The 21,134-nt window shown below is 39.7% G+C and overlaps 2 protein-coding genes across 2 annotated transcripts; both read right to left on the bottom strand.

Moving 5' to 3' along the window:
• Nucleotides 1-245: 245 nt before the first annotated feature.
• On the bottom strand, nt 246-8,310 carry treh (trehalase (brush-border membrane glycoprotein)). Its single transcript, XM_035910209.2, has 16 exons — nt 8,220-8,310; nt 7,380-7,517; nt 6,619-6,719; nt 6,366-6,513; nt 6,201-6,288; nt 5,886-5,986; nt 5,629-5,721; nt 5,315-5,431; nt 4,959-5,081; nt 4,805-4,854; nt 4,178-4,378; nt 3,867-4,084; nt 3,255-3,366; nt 1,360-1,472; nt 1,214-1,267; nt 246-894 (listed from the first exon to the last, which is right to left on the bottom strand). The coding sequence occupies exons 2-16, from the start codon at nt 7,460-7,462 to the stop codon at nt 757-759; spliced, it is 1,740 nt and encodes a 579-aa protein (XP_035766102.2). The 5' UTR covers nt 7,463-7,517; nt 8,220-8,310; the 3' UTR covers nt 246-756.
• On the bottom strand, nt 7,702-19,772 carry ddx6 (DEAD (Asp-Glu-Ala-Asp) box helicase 6). The gene is made up of 14 exons (XM_006796657.2): nt 19,625-19,772; nt 18,331-18,899; nt 18,162-18,225; nt 17,856-17,960; nt 16,767-16,896; nt 15,669-15,815; nt 14,446-14,540; nt 14,203-14,325; nt 13,969-14,097; nt 13,739-13,855; nt 13,272-13,335; nt 12,901-13,002; nt 12,586-12,765; nt 7,702-10,856 (listed from the first exon to the last, which is right to left on the bottom strand). Exons 2-13 carry the CDS (start codon nt 18,522-18,524, stop codon nt 12,590-12,592), a joined length of 1,446 nt encoding a protein of 481 aa, XP_006796720.1. The 5' UTR covers nt 18,525-18,899; nt 19,625-19,772; the 3' UTR covers nt 7,702-10,856; nt 12,586-12,589.
• Between the last annotated feature and the right edge of the window lie 1,362 nt (nt 19,773-21,134).

Here is a 21,134-nt window from a genome sequence, read left to right on the forward strand (position 1 = left end):
ATATTCACTTTTACTGTGCATATTCAAAAAGGAGCAAAGGTCATTCTAATATTCAGTTATTTTTCTAATGCACAGCTGGTAGATGTGTAGGAAAATGTATTCCCCCACACTTTAATAATACATCTATTAAAACAACAACAACAAAAAAACAACATTTAGCTCCCCAATCATGCATTTATAATTTCATATATTAAAACTGTCATCTAACATTTATCAGGTGCCTTGTAAAAAAATGAATTAAAGCATTGTGATGGTTTAAAAATATTTAGTGCAAGCAGACCGCATTTTATTTCTCACATGCACTCATTTCCATTCCAACTTCAGTTTACATGCAAATAAAGGAGCTCTGTGGGAGTTGAGCTACAGTACAGCAATAAACTCTATAACTGAATTAGGTGAAAAAGCCGTTTGTAATGTCAGTTCAATATCTAGGACAAGTTAATGTTGTAATCTAAGCAGCAGCGAGCAACAGCCTGCATCGCTGGAGAGAGGCCAGAAATGCCAAAATGTTCTGCGGCTTCTGATAACACCATGCATCACTTAGCTCTGAGGTTAAATACTAAAATATTCAGCAATGTAATCCTTTGTTACAATAAATCATAGCTGGTTCCTTGCAAGTTATCGGGATTGTAAAATGTCTAGAAGGCGTGCAATATGCGCTTAAGTCTCATTGTCAATTTGCGTTTAAAGCCTGTCAGTAGCAGGGGTGAAACCAGGAATAATAAAAATCCAACGGGTCCTTCTGACACCTCTGACTCACTGAAGCATGACCCTAGCTAAGATGACCAGGGGCAGCAGGAGGCCAGAACAGACACATCTCCCTCCTGAGGTGAGAGTCGCCCCATATTGGTCTAGGAGCTGCAGCGCCACGCCATTGGTCCAACCAAACCCCAGCTGCAGAACAGGGCAACACAGCACAGCATAAGGGGTATTTATATGTTCACTAAACCAGCAAACTACAACAGAATAAATACAGGAAATGCAACCATTCTTAGTATTCCCATCTCATAAACTAAAGTAAAACTGGATGATGATTTCTATCAAAACAATGTTACAAAGAAGAGGAGGAGTGAGAGTGTGTGCATGAGCGTGTAAATGTGTTCAAGTTAAAGAGGAGAGAAGAGGAATTTTCAGGGCTTTGCATGGAATTGGAAAGACTTGCGTGATTATAAGCACATTAGTTTTACACTGTCAACACATGAAAGGGAAATACCTGAACTTCATATTCTCCTCCACCACCAGGTTTTCCATCTCCGTTCACATCGTACTGTCAGGAGGAAGAAAATTGCACATTCTGAGCCAGCTGTGTTATCACACTGCAACATGAGCTCCAAAGTGCTGAAGCCTTCAAAAACGCACCTTTTCAAACATGGCTTCATACTTAATGTATGCCAGCCAGTTTGTCTTGATCCAGCGCTGGGCCAAATCGAATGCGAGTTTTTTAGCATCCTCTGAAGGTAGCTTGGAAAAACCTGGGTTTTTAAAACGTTTAAAAATTGTTTAAGCTGCTCAAAGCAGAAATCTGTTAAATGTTTGTTATGTTTCATCTTTATGTTGACAGCTAATGTGGAATTAAACGATAGCTACATTTACATTCACACTAATATTCTGGAGGTAAACAGCAGATTCAGATTAGATACTATGAATCAGGCCTCACTTCTAAATGAGCCTTTTTCTGATTAAGCCACATGGAATGTGTTGACTTTAGTACCATCTTTTGGACATTGTTTGCATCTCAGGTAGGATTTTTACTAGAATTAGCAGGAAAAAGTAAAATACAGTGTCACTTTTATACCATTATCCCCCTTGATGATTGGTTATACATGGCTTTGTTTTTGTTTAATTAATGCACTGAGGTAATTCAACAGTAATGCCAACAATTAAAGGGAGTAGACAAACCAAGGAAAGGTTTATGACCCAGTAGTGCAGCTGTCTTTACCGGTCCCATCAGACGCCTGATTTCAATGCTGCCGAGCAAGCATCTCAGGTGATGAAGACGTATATATACACACACATTGGGGCGACCGTGGCTCAGGGGGTTGGGAATCGCATCTGTAACCGGAAGGTCGCCGGTTCGATCCCTGGGCTCTCTGTCCTGGTCGTTGTATCCTTGGTCAAGACACTTTACCTACCACCTACTGGTGTTGGCCTCGCTTCTGTCAGTCTGCCCCAGAGCAGCTGTGGCTACAACTGTAGCTGCCTCCACCAGTGTGTGAGAGTGAATGAATAGTGGTATTGTAAAGCGCTTTGAAAAGCGCTATATAAATCCAATCCATCATTATTATTATTATTATTATAAATACATATATGAATGACAGAGACCCAAAGGAAGGACATTTTGCACACCGTGTCTGATGTGCATAAAAACACTCAATTATAACCAAACATTTATTGCACTGAATTTAGTTAACGGGCTACAAGCAGCCATTATTATTTCTATTACCAACACCGTTTGATCTCAAGGAGGCTAGATCACTAAAGCCACTGCATAATAAGTCATAAAAATAAAAATAAAAAAACACCTCAATTTTTTCTCCTCGTCTAAGAAATATTAGTACATTATGAAACTGGTCTTAAGAAAAATAGGTGTAATTTTAACAACAGATCTCAGTTTTTCCATATTCAGTCTTCACAAAGAAACGCCGCTATCATAAATCAGACGCGGGTCAGGACGGCTCGGCTTATCAGTTCAGCCACCTCGCTTCAGTGTGGCATGGAAGGTTATTGGTTATGGCTTTGAGCAAGAAGACGGTGAAACTAAGGATGACTCAGACCTCTAGCTTGGATGATTTTAACAGCACAGACACCTCTAATGACATGAATCATTTTTAACCACTTTTAGCACAATGTGTCTTCCTCCCCATCCCCCCCCAAAAACAGAAAAAAAAAAACCAAGCCACCCTATACTGCAGTTTGCACACTTTCCAAGGTCATCCTCCAGGTCTAATTGGACCATTTGGATGGCGCACCTTTGCCATGTGTTCAACTATTTACTGAAAATTGCCTAAATCAGCTGAGGACACTTATGATCCAAAGCTACAGATGAGCCGCTGAGCAGACCTGTTGTTTTATCGGTTACAGATAATCAATAGTCCTAGAAACTGTAATGTAGAAATCCACTGTGCAGAGCTGAGCCTATGTTTAGAATTTGCTGTTCATTTTAAGAAAGAATTACCCAGTGACAATAGAACAGGATGTTCTGTTAAGTGCTGAATCATCACTGCGGGTTGGCAGGTGAAGTTCGTGGTACGTACCATCGATAAGCATGTGCTGCAGAGGCGGCCACGCATTAGGATAGTCCCACTGCTGCCCAGACTCTTTCAGTGATGTTGGAACTCCATTGGGAAACTGGAGAGCTCCACTCCCCTGCACAGACATTACAAAGCAAGAGTGTGCATAGATGAAAGCTCTGTAGTGCGTTTGTGCCATCTGCTGGTGTGGCTGAGCATGATTTATAAAAGCACGTTACATCCTGCTGGAAGCTGGCTTCTGAAAAGAGTTCATGGCTAAAAATCGAAATGTCTCTGCTCCCTCAGCGACTGTCAAGAAGCTCATGAGCCGAGTATTTAAATGCTCAGTTTGCCATCAGAGGAGGGGACTAGTCATGTTGGACATCTGGCTGACATTTTTACAAATGTAATGGGATAAATATATTTTAAAGGGGTCTTTCACACAAATGGCATGATGGGGTCATCTCTTTCTGGTTTTATATGTCAGTTCTTTGATAACAGCAGCAACAAAATTATCCAAGGGCTAATAGTTTCAGTTTCTTGAGGAAGCTAATTTGAGGTAAATGTGTATCTTTTCTAGTTTTGATGAACAAAACAGGCAAAATGATCTATTCTTCCAGGAGAATATCAACCAACCTTCAGATACTGTACCGCCTTCTCTCCCATCTCAGGCTGAGAATAGCACTGTGCCCAAATTGGTCCCAGGTTGGAGGGATAAAACTCAAAGTTTTTGGAGCGTGTCATCAGGTTGTAGTCAAACCAGGCTCCCCTCTCAGCATCCCAAAGCACACACTCTATCGCCTCCAGCCTCCTCGCTGCAGCCTGGTCGTATACTGCAGCTGAGTCACTATCACCTGTCAGGAAGTAACACATCACCGTTATGTAACACCAGTTAGGAATTAAAAGCCACGCACAAGTTAGTTTCAAGGTTAAAAAAAAAAGCTCACCGAGCAGACGATGAAACGACGCAAGAGTTTTCTCATTGCGGCACAGCAAAGCGTTGAGGTCAGCGGGCAGGATCTGACTGGTGCGCGTGTCTCTCAGGGTGCCACTGTTGTCGCCGCCATCAGCTATATACCAGCGGGAAGTAAAGTCCCAACCAGACTCTGCACCCGTTTTCAGATCTATCCACAGCTGCTCTTTCTTGCCTGAGGGAAAGAAAAAGAAAACACCAGTAGAGCCACAACAAATCAGCATCTAAACTGTGGTACTTATTCGTTAAATATGCAGCCTCATGTTGAGCCATGTTTGTTTTCTAGCACTTTTGTCAGAAGCTTTGGCAATTAAAAAAAAAAAACTTGTCTAAGGAGGAGAAAGTAACTTAGTCTTAAATATATAGCTCCAGTATTTTCCCTTCAAACAGGTTCTCTCTTAAGTGTGGTAAAGTTGTTTAGTGAATGAATGGGTTTTAACATTAAATATTCATTACTCAGGTACTTTCAAAGCAAATTTGTTTTGCACAGATGATCCTCGAGTCTCTGGGAATATAATAATATCCCTTTTCCCACTTTCTCAACTGGAATAAAATAACCATCAGAGTGCAATACATCCCATGAACACTAATAGGCCATTACCATCAGTGAGTCCCTCAGCTAATTCCAGATCGTCCAGATAAGATTCAGGCCTAGAAAGACAGACATGGTTGTTGTAGGTGAGGACATGGAGTATAGTCCCACAACCTAAATATCCATTTGTTATTTATACCAAGTAAAGTTCCTTTAAACATACCTGGGCAAGCCCGCCTCTACATAATACCGGTTCAGTACGTGCCGCTTCCCATTTAATTCTAGATCCACAGAACGGTTCTCCATCCAGAACTGGTACTCCACCTCCAGAACTGGTAAAGCCGCTCTGAACCGATTGTAAAGACAGCAGGAGGTGCTTTTTAATTCACGGTACTTTTCACATTGCTTAATAACACAAAACTTAAAGTGTCACATTCTAATTAAGTATGGTAGGAACAACAAAACACCGGAGGCACAGAGAGGCACGGAGGTGCTGATGTTTAATATGCTGAAAGAGGCAGAAGGCAGCTAAAGAATGATAATGTGTCTGGCAGGACGTCAGCTGGGGCTAAATATCACCTGAGGAACTCTTTATCCTTGGTTGCTTGATAGTAGCTCTCCACCATTAGAGTGAGGAATGGAGGCTGACTGCGCCTTTCATAGTAAATCCGCCCACCATTTGGAACAAAGCCATATCTGTAGGAGGGTAAGGAGGGAAAAAAAAAATCTTTTATTCCACAAATCTTGAATATCCCCTGAGAGCTCCATTTCCAAAGTGCACAACTTGGGTTACTAAATGACTTATTATTAAAAATTTGCACGGTACACTACCTGCAGCGAGGTGGACATGTTTTTAAGTGCTCCGAATGATGAAAGAAGTTTTAAAGGCTTACCTGTTGACAAGGTAGAGGAAGTTTTGGATCATTCCATGGGCTGTATCTGTCATCTCTGACAGCAGGAGCCCGTTGATGACCCAGTAGGAGTCCCTGTTGGACACAGAGACTCGCATCACTTTCTGGGTATGGCACGTAGGTGGGCTATCAGCATAGACCCCTGCTTGGGACTTCCTGTGATCTCCTTTCTCTCTGACCTTGTGATACTCTACCGCAGCTGCCAGACAGCTTGGTGAAAGGCTTCATTGTTCACTCACCAATAGTAGAGCTCCCTGAAGCGCCCCCCTGGCACAACAACGGGATGTGGGGTGTAAATCTGAGAGTAGAGCTCTGGGTGATCTTTAACATCAGAATGGATCTGGATGGGAAATCATATTTAATTTAAAATGTTTGGACTGAAGCGTAGGTTAGAGGTGGATCCAACAGCAAAACAAAACTAGAGGAAATAGTGCATCAATATTTCCTTAAACTCAAGAAGAAACTGGGGAAAAAAAAACGGATAAAACAAAAGCATAAAATTTGTGAGGAAGGTTGGTTGGATATTAACGTTGTGTTAGGTTGCTACTCATCACCTTTCTGCCAAGAGATTTCCAAAGACCATGGATCTTTTCTGCCCACTCACGTAGTTTATCATCTGCTATCCCACTCAGGAAGTTAGGCCTGCAAATCAGTCATGTCATGTACGTACAGTTAAAAACACAGTATAATCTGAGCAGCAAACAAACACTGGATCTCACTTCTCATGCCAGTCCGGCGGAGCCCATGACTCAAACTCTGTCCCTGGTTGATCAAAGCTTGTATTGAGAAACTCCTGCAGTTTCACAGGCGGGATGGTTGTATTTGGAAACATGCTTGAAAGGTTGCGAAAGGCCGACAAAACATCATCTGCAGGGAGAGAGAAGCAACGCAGGAAAGCACATGATTCAGAGCCTTGAATTGTTTTATTTATTTATTTTTATTTTTATTTGTTTTAAAACCAGACCGACTTACCAGGAGCCAACCTCAGCTTCATGTCAACAAAATGCTTATCATCGTCAAACAGTTTCGCTTCTTGGACCTGGTGCAAGATGGGCCCGGTGCAGTATATTTCACTGAAATAAAAGGGGTGTAAATTATTAACTGTATCATGAAGGTCATGTCTGTATTAGAGCAATACACTCAGCTGCTATCAAAGTCCTGCGAGGAAGCAGTAAATCAATAAAATATAAATATCATGGAGAGGGGAAAGGCGGGCCTACAGCTTAGTATGGTTGCAACCCCCCCCTTCCAAAAAACAACAACAACAAAACAAACAAACAAAAAAAAAAAAAATACCCAACACTTTAAACCTGTCAGACAGCCATCTCTGTAGTAATTTAAAAAGTTGGCAACCTCTCAAATAAGCGACACTCTGGTGTGCCGGAAGGATAATGCACAACCGGCTGGGCATAGCGTAAAGATGCACCGTATGCAACATTGCAGGTAATAGTCAATATATGTAACGCTAGAATAAAGGGACAAACCAATTTAAGCCATTAAGCGGCAACCTTTCAGTAGTTTAGATTTCAATCATTGCAGTAATTTGGCATTATTTTAAATCAAATTTGTAGATTTAGGATTGACCTAAGGTTCCTCTAGTTCTTTTCCTTGACCAGGAAATGACAAATCTCTTGTAGTATCATGGAGACTTTCATGTCCTTACACACAAGACCCTCCCCCCCCAAAAACAAACAGAAGTTGTATATAAAAATATATATTAAAATAATCCATACCTGTCACATGGTGGAGGAACATCTCCCTTTACGCTAGCAAAGAGAGCCAAACACAAGAAGCACAACACTCTCAAGTTGCTCATGTTCAGCTGTGAAGTCAAGTGACGCCAGAGTACAAGCAAGAGTGCTATAAGAGAACTGTCATAAGAGAAATGCCTCCAGGTCAAAGTTTATATAAAGACACAAGATCTGAAGAGGACAGCTGCTACATTAGTGGCGCCAAGCTTTGAAAGACCCATTAGTCAGGCGAGCAGCAGTGTCCAAGTTCAATTTGTAATACATTTGGAGGAAAAACAAAAACAAAACAAAACACTTCAGACAATAAATTTCAGTGAGCTTTATTGAACACAACTTTTAATCCAATCCAGTAATATTTATGACATCTTGCATCACTGAAAAATCTGCCAATTAAGCAACCAAATTCAAAATAAAGAAAATTTCACTTAAATTTGGAGCCTTTTTCATGAAACGTGTACTCCATTTAACATTTCATTTTGAAAAGAAAAAAGCGGGGTAACTCTTTCAAACCTTTTCGTACCCATTACCTAAACTTTGGATCTTTAGATATCCTGTTTCTGAAGTACCCACAGGCCCCACCCCACATATTTTACTGATGCATAAATTCAGACAGAAATCCTAAAAAGGACTCCTATCGTCTCTTGACAGTTGAGAGATGGGACGGCCAAATTGTACACAAAAGTTGTGTTATTAATGTGTCGCAACAATCAAGAGGACGAACTTATGCATCAGGGCAGCAGGCGTACCAATTCAACCTCCTCCCAAATTTAAAAAAGAAAAGAAAAAAAAAAAGACCTTAACAAAAGAGACAATTTTACTAACCAATTAGATGCCCAATCTGGGGAAAGATGCTCTTGTCTCAGTCGTTAAGGTTCTCCATGACAGCCACTAGCAGTAAAACCAGCTCCCACATGAAGGCAGCCATACACTGAACCTCGAAGGGTCGTCAATTTTAGCCTCAAAGCATTTTGCTGCGTCAATTACTGCCAGTGGGCTGATAAGAAACAGACAGCTGCCAAGTGCCTGCACAAACAGATCCCTGTCGACTCCACTAATGCTCAAATTTAATTTTGACTTTAAACGAGAAAAATTCCCCCCCCCACCCCCCCAAAAAGACAAACAGCCTAATTATCAGTTTAGATGTGCAAGTATTTCTGGGACAACAGCAGAAGTGTGAGAACAGGGATCAGAGTCTAACCAATGAGAAATACACGGGTAACTAATCATCTCTGCTACACTTATCTTTTGAAATGAGCTGAAATTAAATGAGCAATACTTCCCATTGGTTAAAACAGTTAAGAGAGCATCTCGCCATATTAAAGGGAACACCTCAGTTACAAAAAAGGTTTCAGCTGAACAAAGTGATCAGAGGACCTCAATGCAAATGTAAGGTTGTCACGTTGCATATAAAATGCAGAGGTAAAGCCCCAAAACCCAAAACATAAAGCAATAAAGGGCAGAGAAATTAGCCATAAACTCAGCAGGCTGGGATGCCCAAGTTATGTCTTAAACAAGCAGTCTGACATAAAGTAATTTCCTAACCCATCTTGTTCATTCCCCCTCCCTGCACTAGCATGCACTTTACTCCCAAGTGGGTATCTAGTGTGTAAAAAGTAGTGCAGTAAGTGTAGCTGCATGAACCATCTTTGTTTTAAGTGCTGATCAACTTGCTCATGTTCGTTTTTAAAGTATCTTTTGTTAGCTGGTTTCACAAAAGCCAGCCAACTTGCAAAGCACAGAATTTGTTCCTGCTACATTTTAGATGGATTTCAGATGGTTCGTTTTGATGCAGTTGGCCAACATTCTGCAGAAGGAGGGGGACTTCCTGCCCCTCCCTCAATATTAGGAAGTAACGTAGCTGTGCTTAAACAGGGCATAAATCAACGTAACAGCTAATACCGTCGCCACAAAACAAATTATCTGCCAATTCAGCTGCACTGCAGCGAGTAGTAAGTAATAGAATATTTTCTTTTCCAACACCAGCACTCAGTATAAGAGATCTTAAGAGTGTTTCAAGAGTTTCACAAGTCAAGGCTGGTGACAAAGAATTCATTACTCAAATGCACAAGCTTCGGAAAGCCATCTGTCAAGACTCGCACTTGTTAACACTGGAAGCAAAAGAACAAGGGCAACAATTTAAACAGTTAAGTGCATCTTTGAAGAAACATTCCAACAAATATGCATGGGCTAAAAAGATTTTCAGCAATAACTGTCTCTAAAAACATTTCATGAACTATGCCATTTAAATGTTTTCAATTCTGGTAAATTCTGCAATTTCTAAAATTATAAATAAATTCACAGGCCAATATTGCAGATCAAACAAACTGGCAGTTCGGGAAACCATCTCCAGTGCTAACAAGAGGGAAGGGGCGGATGGCTTTTTCAGTTTGTCAGGCAGCCTTTTTAACTTGTTTAAAACAATCTTAAAATGAAGGTATATACACAAAGTGTAAGGTGCACCCCAAACGCTGGCTGCACGTCTCACAGAATTAAGTATGGCCACCCATAGGAAGGTGAAACACAGGACGACAAAAGACCGACCGAAGAAGAAAGGAGGAAGAAAAAATAAAAATACGCGTCAGGCATTCGCTCCAAATAAACTCCACCAAAACAGGAATCCTCATGACTCATGGTGTTGCAAGGCTGCTTAATTATTTTTAGTGTTCTGATGCTGAAGACAGAGGAAAGAGTTTGGGTCTCTCAGAAGCACAAGTTTTTTTTTTTTTTCCACCAATGACTGACAGTCTGGCTGCATCTTGGAGAAAGGGAAAAAACAAAAACAAAAAAAATCCAGCATCTCTGTCCATGGAAATCCAAGTTTGTCCTCATTTATCAGCCAGACTCAAGTTCAGCTTAGCCAGCAAGAAGATAATTCAGACCAGTCTGCCTCCAATCATCTCCAGTTGCTGCGAATGGATGACCCAACCAAAGACGGGTATGAATTCACCTTTTTTGTCAGACATTAAATTAGTGTAACAATTTTTCAATTAGGTGAACAGAAATACGTAGCATGGAGTGGAGAGAGATGACCGATAATGAGGGGTTATTACTTTAGAACAAGCTGAACTGTTTAAGGCACTTGATATTAATTGGATAAAACTTCCGAACTTAAAAGTGGAGAATGGAGGGTGTCCTATCGCTCTCTGTTGGTGCTGGCTTTGTGTCAGTGGTGGATATGAATCATCACAATGTGCACTGATAACGTTTCTGACTTGGTCCCATTCTTTCCTCGTGGTGCCCATGTCTTCAGGGTGTGGTGGTGCAGCAAAGAGCCTTAAAAAGGCAGATGAGTTCTTCCAATAACACATCCATCAAAGCACGCATTCCTAATGGTGGCATCCAAAAAAGGAAGACATACAGCAACTGTACATTTAAAAAAAAAAAAAAAGAAAAGAAAAAAAATCCAAAGATGTGGGGGATGAAGTAGAATACAGAGGGGAGTGGAGGATGGACTGGTCTCTAGAAAAAGGAGAGGGGAGAAAAAAAAATGTCACATTAGACCAGACTGTTCAACAAAAGCCCCACTAACAACACTCAGATAAAACTGTATTCTACACATTACAGAAGTTCTTGATTTACAGTGGAGTTACAGTGTAGTGGTCTTTTTTTCTTTCATCTTTGTTCACAAACCGGCTGATTTCTCATAGATCAGATGACCATTTGGGTTATAATGTTTCAGAGTAAACTAGGGTACGATTTCTCTGTGCACATGCAGGAGGACATTCCTGACACCATGATTGAAATGTCTAAATAATTCTTATCATCAAAATCAAGACAGATTTGCTGGAAACAACCTGTATAAATGTATCAACTCAGGTGTCATTAGCAGATATCCAACTTCTACAAGGATATATCAAGGATGGTAAAGACATTTCATCTACGGTTACCTGGAAACACTGTACCCAAACAAAACAAAACAAAAAAAAGCCTCCTTGTCCTTTTTCCTAGCTACTTTTCCTTGATCTCAGGAACTCTGTAAGATCATAGCAAGGTTTGAAGCAGAATTTATAAGGAATTAAGGCAACAGCACATAAACTTGGGACTAAGATGTGCATCTCATTCTTAACCAATATATTCCTATCTGAATGTTCAATGCAACTTATCCCAGCTGACCAAGGGGAAAGAAAATGTAACCTAAACCCTAAAATGTTGGCAATGAAACAACGGCTACAGCTCATGATTGATTTATAGAACTTATGTAATTCTTTGGTGTCTGTTTTGTCAATCCTGTTTGTCCTGCAAAACTTGCCAAAAAGACTAAAATCTACTCCAGGTTGAGTTAATTTTTTTGTGTCTTTTCCGTTTTAGCATTACATCTTGTACGAACAGTCTCGGTCGTTGTGTCCTTGGACAGGCACTTCACCTACCGCCTACTGGTGATGGGCAGAGGGCTGCCTCGCTTCTGTCAGTCTGCCCCAGGGCAGCCGTGGCTACAACTATAGCTTGCCTACACACCAGTGTATGAATGTGAGAGTGACTGAATAGTGGAATGTTAAAGTGCTTTGAGGGCCCCGAAAAGCGCTATATAAATGCAATCCATTATTATTATTATTATCAGCTTGATAGGCTTTTATTACAGCAACATAAATGTTCATAGTTCACATGTGGCTTTAACCGCCTGTTGACGCAGCAGCAAACAGAAAACACAACAGAGAACACTCACATGATCTGCTCTGCTGTTTCAGTGATCATTTCAATGTGTCCTCTGCTGAAGGAGGTGATAAAGGAAGCACTGAATATCTTTTTAGTATTTAGAGAATTCGACTGCGATTATGGCCGACACGCTGATACTCTGCATAACAGCAGTGACCGTTTGAATACACACCATTTTTCACACTGCAAATATACACACTATATTATATAGAAAAACCTTTGTAGATTTCTTTTGCCATCTTTAAAAATAAAAGTAACAGACTTTCCTCACAGGATATATGTTCACTAAGAGCAGCAAGAAAAGCACAGTCCAGGTAATGACAGTAATCATGGATAAATTGTATTTAGTTGTGTCAGCAAGGTGCTGAAGTATCCAGCATACCAAGCAGCAAAGCACTAGCTCTGCAACAGCTCATATCCATCAGCTCCGTTTGTAAAACTTATTCGAACCGGCAGGATGAAAAAGATTAAATCACAGGAGATAATTATCTTCCGACCATCTATAAACCAGCTGGTCGCATATCTGTGTACTCACTGGCTCATGGCTTGACTTCTTCGCCACTCTCACTGTGGTACTCTGCCACGTATAGGCTCTTGTCAATGATGCCAGGGATGGGCTTTATTTCTGTTCCAAGCTGTTCCTCAATCCCTTTCAGGTTGAAGCGATCGTCATACGTGATGAGGTTGATAGCTAGACCCAGGTGTCCGAAGCGGCCTGGAAATTATGGTAGTCGACAGCTTAAATAATTGCTTTAGCATTTTTTTGCCGCATAAAATGCATTTATATTGCAGACAAGAGTGAAACAGTCAAAGCAAAAAGGATGAAAACAGTCTGAGTCATGGCCCTTACCAGATCTACCGATGCGATGAAGGTACGTTTCTCCCAGCTTAGGAAAATCAAAATTGATCACAACATTCACAGCTTGAATGTCGATTCCTCTCGTGAAGAGGTCTAGAGGGGGAAAGTAATAAAGATCAAAGCACGCAGGATAGAACATTAAAGAAAATAGGCTTGCACAAATCAGTCACTACAAAAAAACAAAAACAAACTAGAGATGTACACAATAGAACAGCTCAGTTTTACCATCAAAAACTACTAATAATAATAATAGCAGTAATAAAAATCCTATCTCAGTTTCTTTCAACTCCTACTGGTAAAATGCAGCAGTTACACACACACACACACACACACACACACACACACACGTTTCTTTCACTTACCAGTGCAGACTAGATTCCGGCACAGGCCATTTCTGAAGTCGTGGAATACACGGTTACGATGTTCCTGGAAAACGGGTTTAAAAAAATGCATTTAGAAGCAGATTTATTCACTTCAGGGCATCATTGAATTACATAAGGATAGATTACATAGAGATAATGCATGCCTTTTTACTCATAACACTTGTCCACAACTGATGTAAACCATCTTAGGTGAGGTATAAACACGTATGCTGAGTCAGTAACTAAGCTGTCATCTCAGGTATTCATAACAAGCAAAAACAAATGACAAGTAAAGCAGTGGAAAATCTGTTTGTGCAGCAACCCAAGTGTTATCATGTAGTCAGTCTGGGGATTGGCAGTGCCAACTCTATATCATAAACAGGATGTTGGAGTGAACAGCAGTTCTTGCAAAAATCAATTGTGCATTTTGGTGAACAAGCTTTTCTGGGGCAGTACTTTAAGCTGACCTGTCTCATCTTTGCATGAATGTAGAAACATGAATAACCAAGCTGGGAGATCTTCTTGGCAAGGAGCTCCACTCTCTGAGACGAGTTGCAGAAGATTATGGATTGGTTGATCTGGAGCTAAAAAATAAATGATGCAAAAAAAAAAAAATAAGTAAACAATTGCATGTTCATCAGACTCTTCCTATTTGTACATTTTTCATTATTTACAAGTGCAGAGAGGCAAAACTCACCCTGGAAAACAAGGTGTTGAGGCAATGGACTTTTTGCCTTTCAGTTACATAAGCATAATACTGAGTCACACCCTTCAGTGTAAGCTCCTCCATTAGGTTGATTTCATAGGGTTTCTGCAAGTGTGAATTCTACAAAAATACATAGAAATGATTATATACAGGTTGAAATGCAAGTTGTAACATTGTAAAGCTTATTTGAAATCACAAGTTCATGAATAAGGAAACAAAATGTACCATGAACTTCTGCACGCTGAGAGGGAAGGTTGCAGAATAAAGCAAAATCTGCCTCTGCTTGGGCAAAAAGCCCAGGATCTCCTCCATCATGACCACAAAGTCCTGAGACAGGAGCTTGTCAGCCTTTTGAACAGGAGATGGGAAAAAAGACACATTTAGCTCCATCACCTGACTGACCCAAATTATCTAAATGCACTTATTTAGGAAAAAAAAGGTCTAATAAAAGTAAACCGCTTCACTCACTTCATCTAGAACAATCATCTGCACTTGACCAACTTTGGCCACTCCTTTCTTGATGAGGTCTAAAATCCTTCCAGGTGTGGCAATAACCACATGTACTGAAAAATAAAAAGCAAAAGGTAACAATAATTAAGGTCTACCACATTTTCTGAGAATGGCAGTGTTATCAGAATTTAAGTGTCCACATTTCAGTGGAGGAATGATGGTAAATGATCACGATTATCATATTGCTGATATTCAGCCGCTGAGGAATACTCAACAAAAGCTATATTGACAACTTTAACAAAAAATCAATATGCATTTGACAGTAATCAGATCAATACACGTGTTTTCATTAGTTAACATTTCAGACATTAGCATTGACTGCCTGCGAAATGTGTGTGTGTCTGTGTTTACGGGGGTCTATTCTTTGTATTGCTACAGATAAGATCAGGCAAAAACTTGAAAATTAAGCCAGACTGTGCTTATCTTTCCTCCTTTGCAGATCTCAGTGCAGCTTATAATGCCTTCCTTTGATGCACTCATGTTTGTTTGTTTGTTTTAAGTATAGGTGAAGATTTTCATTTACTCCAATCAAATGAGCTTTGGTAGCAATCATAGTATACAATACCAACATTTAGGATTCAACTAGAGATGTACCAAAGATCCAGGAATATTTCAATTTACATCTTCTACCCAAAAAAAAAAACAACACACTGACTGACAGACAGTAAAGCAGACGATTCAGATCACCCCTGATTTCAGACTGTATGAGGAAATCCATGCAGGAGATTGCACAGACTTACACAGACTTCAGTGTGAAATAATCATGTTGACTCCCACCAAGAGTATTTAGCATTAACTAAAGCTAAACTTAAAAGAAGAATAGCTGAGGGAGGAGGGGAAAAAACCTTAGTTAAATGGAAAAAATAAGCTAAACTGTAAATTTGCAAATCAAAATTGTGTTAATACAGATTGAGTTTTAGTCTTAGTTGGTTTGGTAAAATTTGCCAGTACAACTCAAAGATTTGTTGTTTACTGGGAGGGGGACGCATTACATTAATGCAAGTCAACTGTCTTCACTAACTGTTGTATTGTTAGATTAATTTCCAATTTTCCTAAATCTTACTCCTGGCAAATACCCTCCATATAATAACACTGAAACCAATAAAAATAAATAAGAGATAAGCTATACAGCGTTATAAAATATAAGACTGTAATAAGTGATGTTACGTGTGAAAGGTTACCCGTTTCATCGAGTCTCATGATGTCATCACGGAGATTGGTTCCACCTGTGGTTGCCATGACCTTCACACCACCCATGTGTTTGCTGACCTGGATACATATTTGGCTTACTTGCAGAGCCAGTTCTCTGGTGGGCACTATGACCAAAGCTGGAAAAAGAGAAGACTTATTTATTATCATTTTATTAAACATTTGCAAGTAATTAAGAATAGGATCAAACGCAATGGTACTACTACATTTTCAAGAATCAAAAACAAATTAAAACATGCTCCGATCAGTAACATGTCTCAGACCTTGTCCCACCACTTTCATTTTCATAATGACACAATGAATCAACAACAAAAAAAAAAAAAAAAAAAAAAAAGATGTTAACATGTCTTTATCAGACACTGTTGTATTCATAACATAGTCAAAAACAGTCTTCAGAAAAGAGAATAAAAATGTAGTTACATGTTAAATGGAGCAAAACAAACTAGACCCTCAATAACAGGAAACCTAGCCTCGAGCAAAATAATGCATTTGGAGGATCTGATTTTGTGCTCTTGAAGCAGAAAACTCTAGAAGAGAAGCTGACATTTAGGGATCGCATGTGTAGCACGATTGTGTAACACGTGATTTGCAATTTAAAATGTTTTTTGGTTAAAACGCAAGTCTGTTGTAAACCATTTCAGCAGCACTGTTGTGCAGAATTTACAGAGTGTATATATAGTTGCCATTTTATTTTGGAAACACTGAACAGCCAATGTCAAAATATATCAACTGTTTATACAACTACAGTTTGTTTCTCCTGTTATCCTAAGTAAGTAATATTAAAATTGGCATTAGAAAAAAAATATGTAAATTTTGATGACTTTTGCATTTCTAGTTAAATTTCAATACTAAAGCAGTTGCTTTTTGGGGTCACTGATTTGACCAAATCATCAGTAAAGGCTCATTATGTGTCGAGGTTTATCAAGGGCATACTGATTTCATTTTCACCGCCCCCCCCCCCCCCCCCCTCTTTTTTTAACAACCCACTTAATGACTTTCAAATGAGGCAAGCTAAAATTCAACATTTATAATAATAAAAAAGAAATCTTGTTGAAAATGAGCTCTCTCACCTTGTATGCAGTCCTTCTTCAGGTCAATGCGTTCAAGTAAGGGAATGAGGTAGGCTCCACTCTTTCCCGTGCCATTCTTGGCTCTGGCCAAAATATCTCTTCCTGACAGTGCAATGGGGATGCTCTCCTCCTGCAGACAAAGAGAGAAATACAAAGAATACTTTTTGCTTCAGTCACATCACACATCTAATGAATTTATTCTAGTGCAAACATGGAATACCATTGTTCTGAGTGGAAGGTAAAACGTTAATTTTTCAAGTTCCATTTACTTTGTCTACCAACAGCCCATACACACATCCGCCCACCCTGCAGTTTGCCTATCTGAAATAGGCCACCACTCATTAGCATACTTTGTTTACATCGTTCCTTCCGATGGATAAGTGCTGAGAAACGGAAACTTATTCTGTGCAGCCGAGAGTGATTCTAAAGCTCATAAATGAAGTGTAATAAACCAAATTTGCCAAACGAGCTACTAAAGATGTTAAACTCATAAAAGTGCATAAAGACAACTGAGGAGATGGGCGCCACATGTCACATAGCCGAGTGAAAGTGCCTGGGTTCAAGTCTCTCCCCACTTTCCTTACCATTGTCACTGTTCCACTTTCCAATAAAGGCAAAAATGCCACAGAAAAAAAAACAAAAAACAATCTTAATTTTTTTTAAAAAGTTAACGGATGAAATCAAAGCTCAAATGCATAACCTGGGTACAACAAATGTACAAACATTGTGTGTCAGTCCACCCACTAAGTAATAAGAAATATTATGGTATGTCCAAGAGGGTTCACCAGAGTTTTTAGGACCCATGCTAACAGGCACTACCTAAACAACCTAATAGGTACTACAATGCTCCTGAGCCCTACTACAGGAATAGCAATTTTCACAGGTTTGAAGAATTAACTGTTACATTTAACCTTTAATAGTCAACTAAAAACTGTTGACTACATTTAACACTGATCACGTGTCAATGTCAAAGAACTAGTCTGTCCTTTTATGCACTACAATCTATTCTGTAAGAGCAAAAGTATGCACTTCCTTATGCACAAACATGCCTTCTTGTTCAGCCGTCAAATCAAAGCAGTCTTAACATACCTGGATTGGAGATGGCTTTTCCCAGCCCATCTCAAAGATTCCCATAAGCAGCTCCCTCTTTAGGCAATAATCTTCAAACTCATTGCCTTTAGTTGCAGTCACATCCTGTAATTGTCACAGAATGATTGTATATGAAGAAGAGTACTTTGACAGCTTGTGTGGAACACATATATTAATATAATATATAGGCTTGTATAAAAATGAGTTATTAAACACAGCACTGAATATTTTTATTCACAGCCCCAAAAAAAACAAATGAGTAATAGGATATATAAGCTTCCAGGTCAAAAGAAACGTGTTACCAACCGAAGTTTTCATCCTCATGTCCTTTGGGGGCAGTTTCAAATTTTTCTTCCAGTCATCTCCAGGCCTGTGGAGGCCAGAATTATTATTAACAAGCAGTATCACATTTAACTGACAGCAGTAGTTGTAATGAGAAGTCAAAATTGTTTAATTTTAGTATTAAATAACTTACTTGATGACAGCATTTGTTGTAGGGGCTGGCTGGGAGTTTCCATTGTTGATTGTGCCTTTCATCTGGTTAAGCTGCTGCTGCGGCCCTCCTCCACCTCCACCTGGTGCTCCAGCAGGCTTCACTGAGCCTCTGAGCTGTCCGTTCTGGTTGGGCAAGCCCAGAATCACTGGGTTCTCCGTTCTGGCGGTGCTCATGTTGACTTGGCTCAACTTTATTCCAACAGCAATGAAACCTTTAACAGTTTCCAGGTGAAGTGAGTCCACTCAAAACGTAAAAATTGCCCTCGCCTTTTTAAATCTTAATCAACTAAAGGGTAAATACTAAATCATTTACTCTTCAACAATGTCTTTTGTGATATCAAGTGTCCAGAAACAAATTCCTCTTCTCGTTTTTTATAAGACTTCTATGCATTGAAATTAAATTAGGGCTTAGCATAGATTAATTTTGTCAACATTATCTGGAATACTCCAAGAGGGCTTCGCAAGCGTTCAAGCATTGGCCGACTGTTCAGCTAGCCATCTTGATTAGCTAAACTGGGCCGCTGTGTCCTTCCTCGGGGCTGTCCAAACCTAAAACACACAAGACAGCGTTAGAAATGGCAAAATAAAAACATCGGTGAAATAACAGCTCCCCAGCATGCAGTCCTCGGGTTTGGTGAGACTTAAAGTCACCATTTTGCTAACGGACAGAAACACTTGACGGCTGGCCTAATGTCAAAAGTTAGCCGACACAGCGCTGACAGCGAATGTTATTTAGCTTCGCAAACAATGAATAAGCGGCCTTGATAAATTAAGAGCATTGGCAAATTAAGTGTACAGTTGGATAAGAATGTGCTGCGTGTGATTTCTACTGGATGCATACTTTAACTAATGGTTCAACGGTGATTAGTGTACTCGTTTAATAAAAAAAGAAAAAAATCTACCCTCGAAGGAGGAGTAGGTAGGCTAGTTACAGACATGACTTTCTGGTACATTAATTTCAGTCATCTTTTCACGTTAATCAACACCACAATACCGAATTCATATACATTTATTCCAGTCAATGTGACACGATTAATTCATCTGACCATTTCAAATGTCAGCCCAATAACAAGACTGACTGGCTATCCGCCATCAACCAGCATTAACTTTAGCTGCAATGAGATTGCCGTGCTAGGTCTGCTAGCAACCTAGCAAGGCTAGCGACGGTAAAATAATAAACACTAAAGCCTAGTGTTATCTACAAGAAATAACAGCTGAACCTAAAGCAATGATCTATTCGTGAATTGAAGCAGATTCATTATAAGGACGTTTACCTTGAGCTATTGAAATAGCCGGTGCCGTAAGCGGTATTTGTGAGCAATCTTTAGCTAACTACCAACGAGTCTCGTCAGAGTCAAGCAAACGTCCAAGATGGCTTCCACCCGTATTTGAACCCGCCCCCATCCAACGAATCAGCTGATTTCATTTCAAATCAAGGAGCTGTGAGGTCTCCTCCTAAAATAATCCTCTCTAACATTTAAATATTTTATCTATCTGCGATGGTACCAACGCGGCCGGTGCAGCCACATCGTCTGTGTTGATAGTGTTTACCATCCGTGCTCTCTGCGCCTCATGTTCATGCACATGCAAACACTGCAGCTGTGTTGGGAGTTGGGTTGTGAATGTTATTGCTCTTCAAAAATTGTATAAAACGAAGCTGCTCTCCTAGGTGTCATGTGAAGAGCAAGGTTTCAACTTCTATACACTCTTAGTGATTCCTGTGATGTTGTTGATTCTCGCTTAATTAATGCAGCATCAGCAGCTGTGTGTGTTGTTGTTGTTGCTCAGTTTATTTTGTATGTGAGTTTTTTGTTTGTTTGTTTGTTTTTAATTATTTTTAATGTGAATTTTAATGTGATTTGAACAGAATGTCTCATCATTTCTCAGAGTTCTCTAAAACCCATCTATTTGTAACTTTTAGGCTGCACTATTGTGATTCAGTGTCACCAGGCTGACCTAAAAGCTTTCTGAAAAGCCTTCAGTTCATCTAAAATGTTACAGAGAGAGTGCAAACAAAGATTAAAAAGAGAGATCATAGTTTCACATATTAGCATCTCCTCTTTGGATCCCTTTTTTATATATAACTGAATGTAAAATGCTTCTTCTCACAAACATCATCGCAGATCTTCAGGCACCATTCTATCACAAACAACACAGATGGAGTTACTTTTAACTGCTCCCCTAGTCACAAGTTGCCACAGCCCCAGATATTTGATTTGAGAGATTTTTATGCTAGATGCAATTCTTAACACAATCCCAGCATACCAATATCATATGATCTCAATACACTATCAGAGTACTCTGATCTCAGAGTATAGACATTTTTTTGTTCATAGTGAAAAAGCAGAATGGGATGCAGAGCATTCAGTTATCAGGCCCCTCTCAAGACAAACACACATCCTTTCTACCTTAAAGTTTGGCCTTAAATCTCACACCTGTTACAGACAGACAGTGTTGTGGTTGTTATGGTCAGGGAGAAAAGATCATACAGAAATCAAATGAATATTTTTTTAATGATAGATATTTGTCTGTACAGTAAGGCATAGGTGTGGATGTAGCGTCGTCCGTGTGTTTTGGTGCATCACTGCCACCTGTTGTACAGACACTGAAGGTATCCTGTAATAATGTGTTGGTTAGGGAGAACATTAAAGTTTACCAACCAGAGGTCTCTGTTCTACACTCTTTGTCTTTCTTTTCTTGTGTGCCACACATAAAGCTAATGTCGCATTAGATGATGTAAACTTTTTTGATGCTCAGTTTATTTTGTGTGCGGAGAACACTGTG

This window comes from Neolamprologus brichardi, chromosome 14 (assembly GCF_056152115.1).
Source record: "Neolamprologus brichardi isolate AB-2024 chromosome 14, ASM5615211v1, whole genome shotgun sequence".
NCBI lineage: Eukaryota > Metazoa > Chordata > Actinopteri > Cichliformes > Cichlidae > Neolamprologus > Neolamprologus brichardi.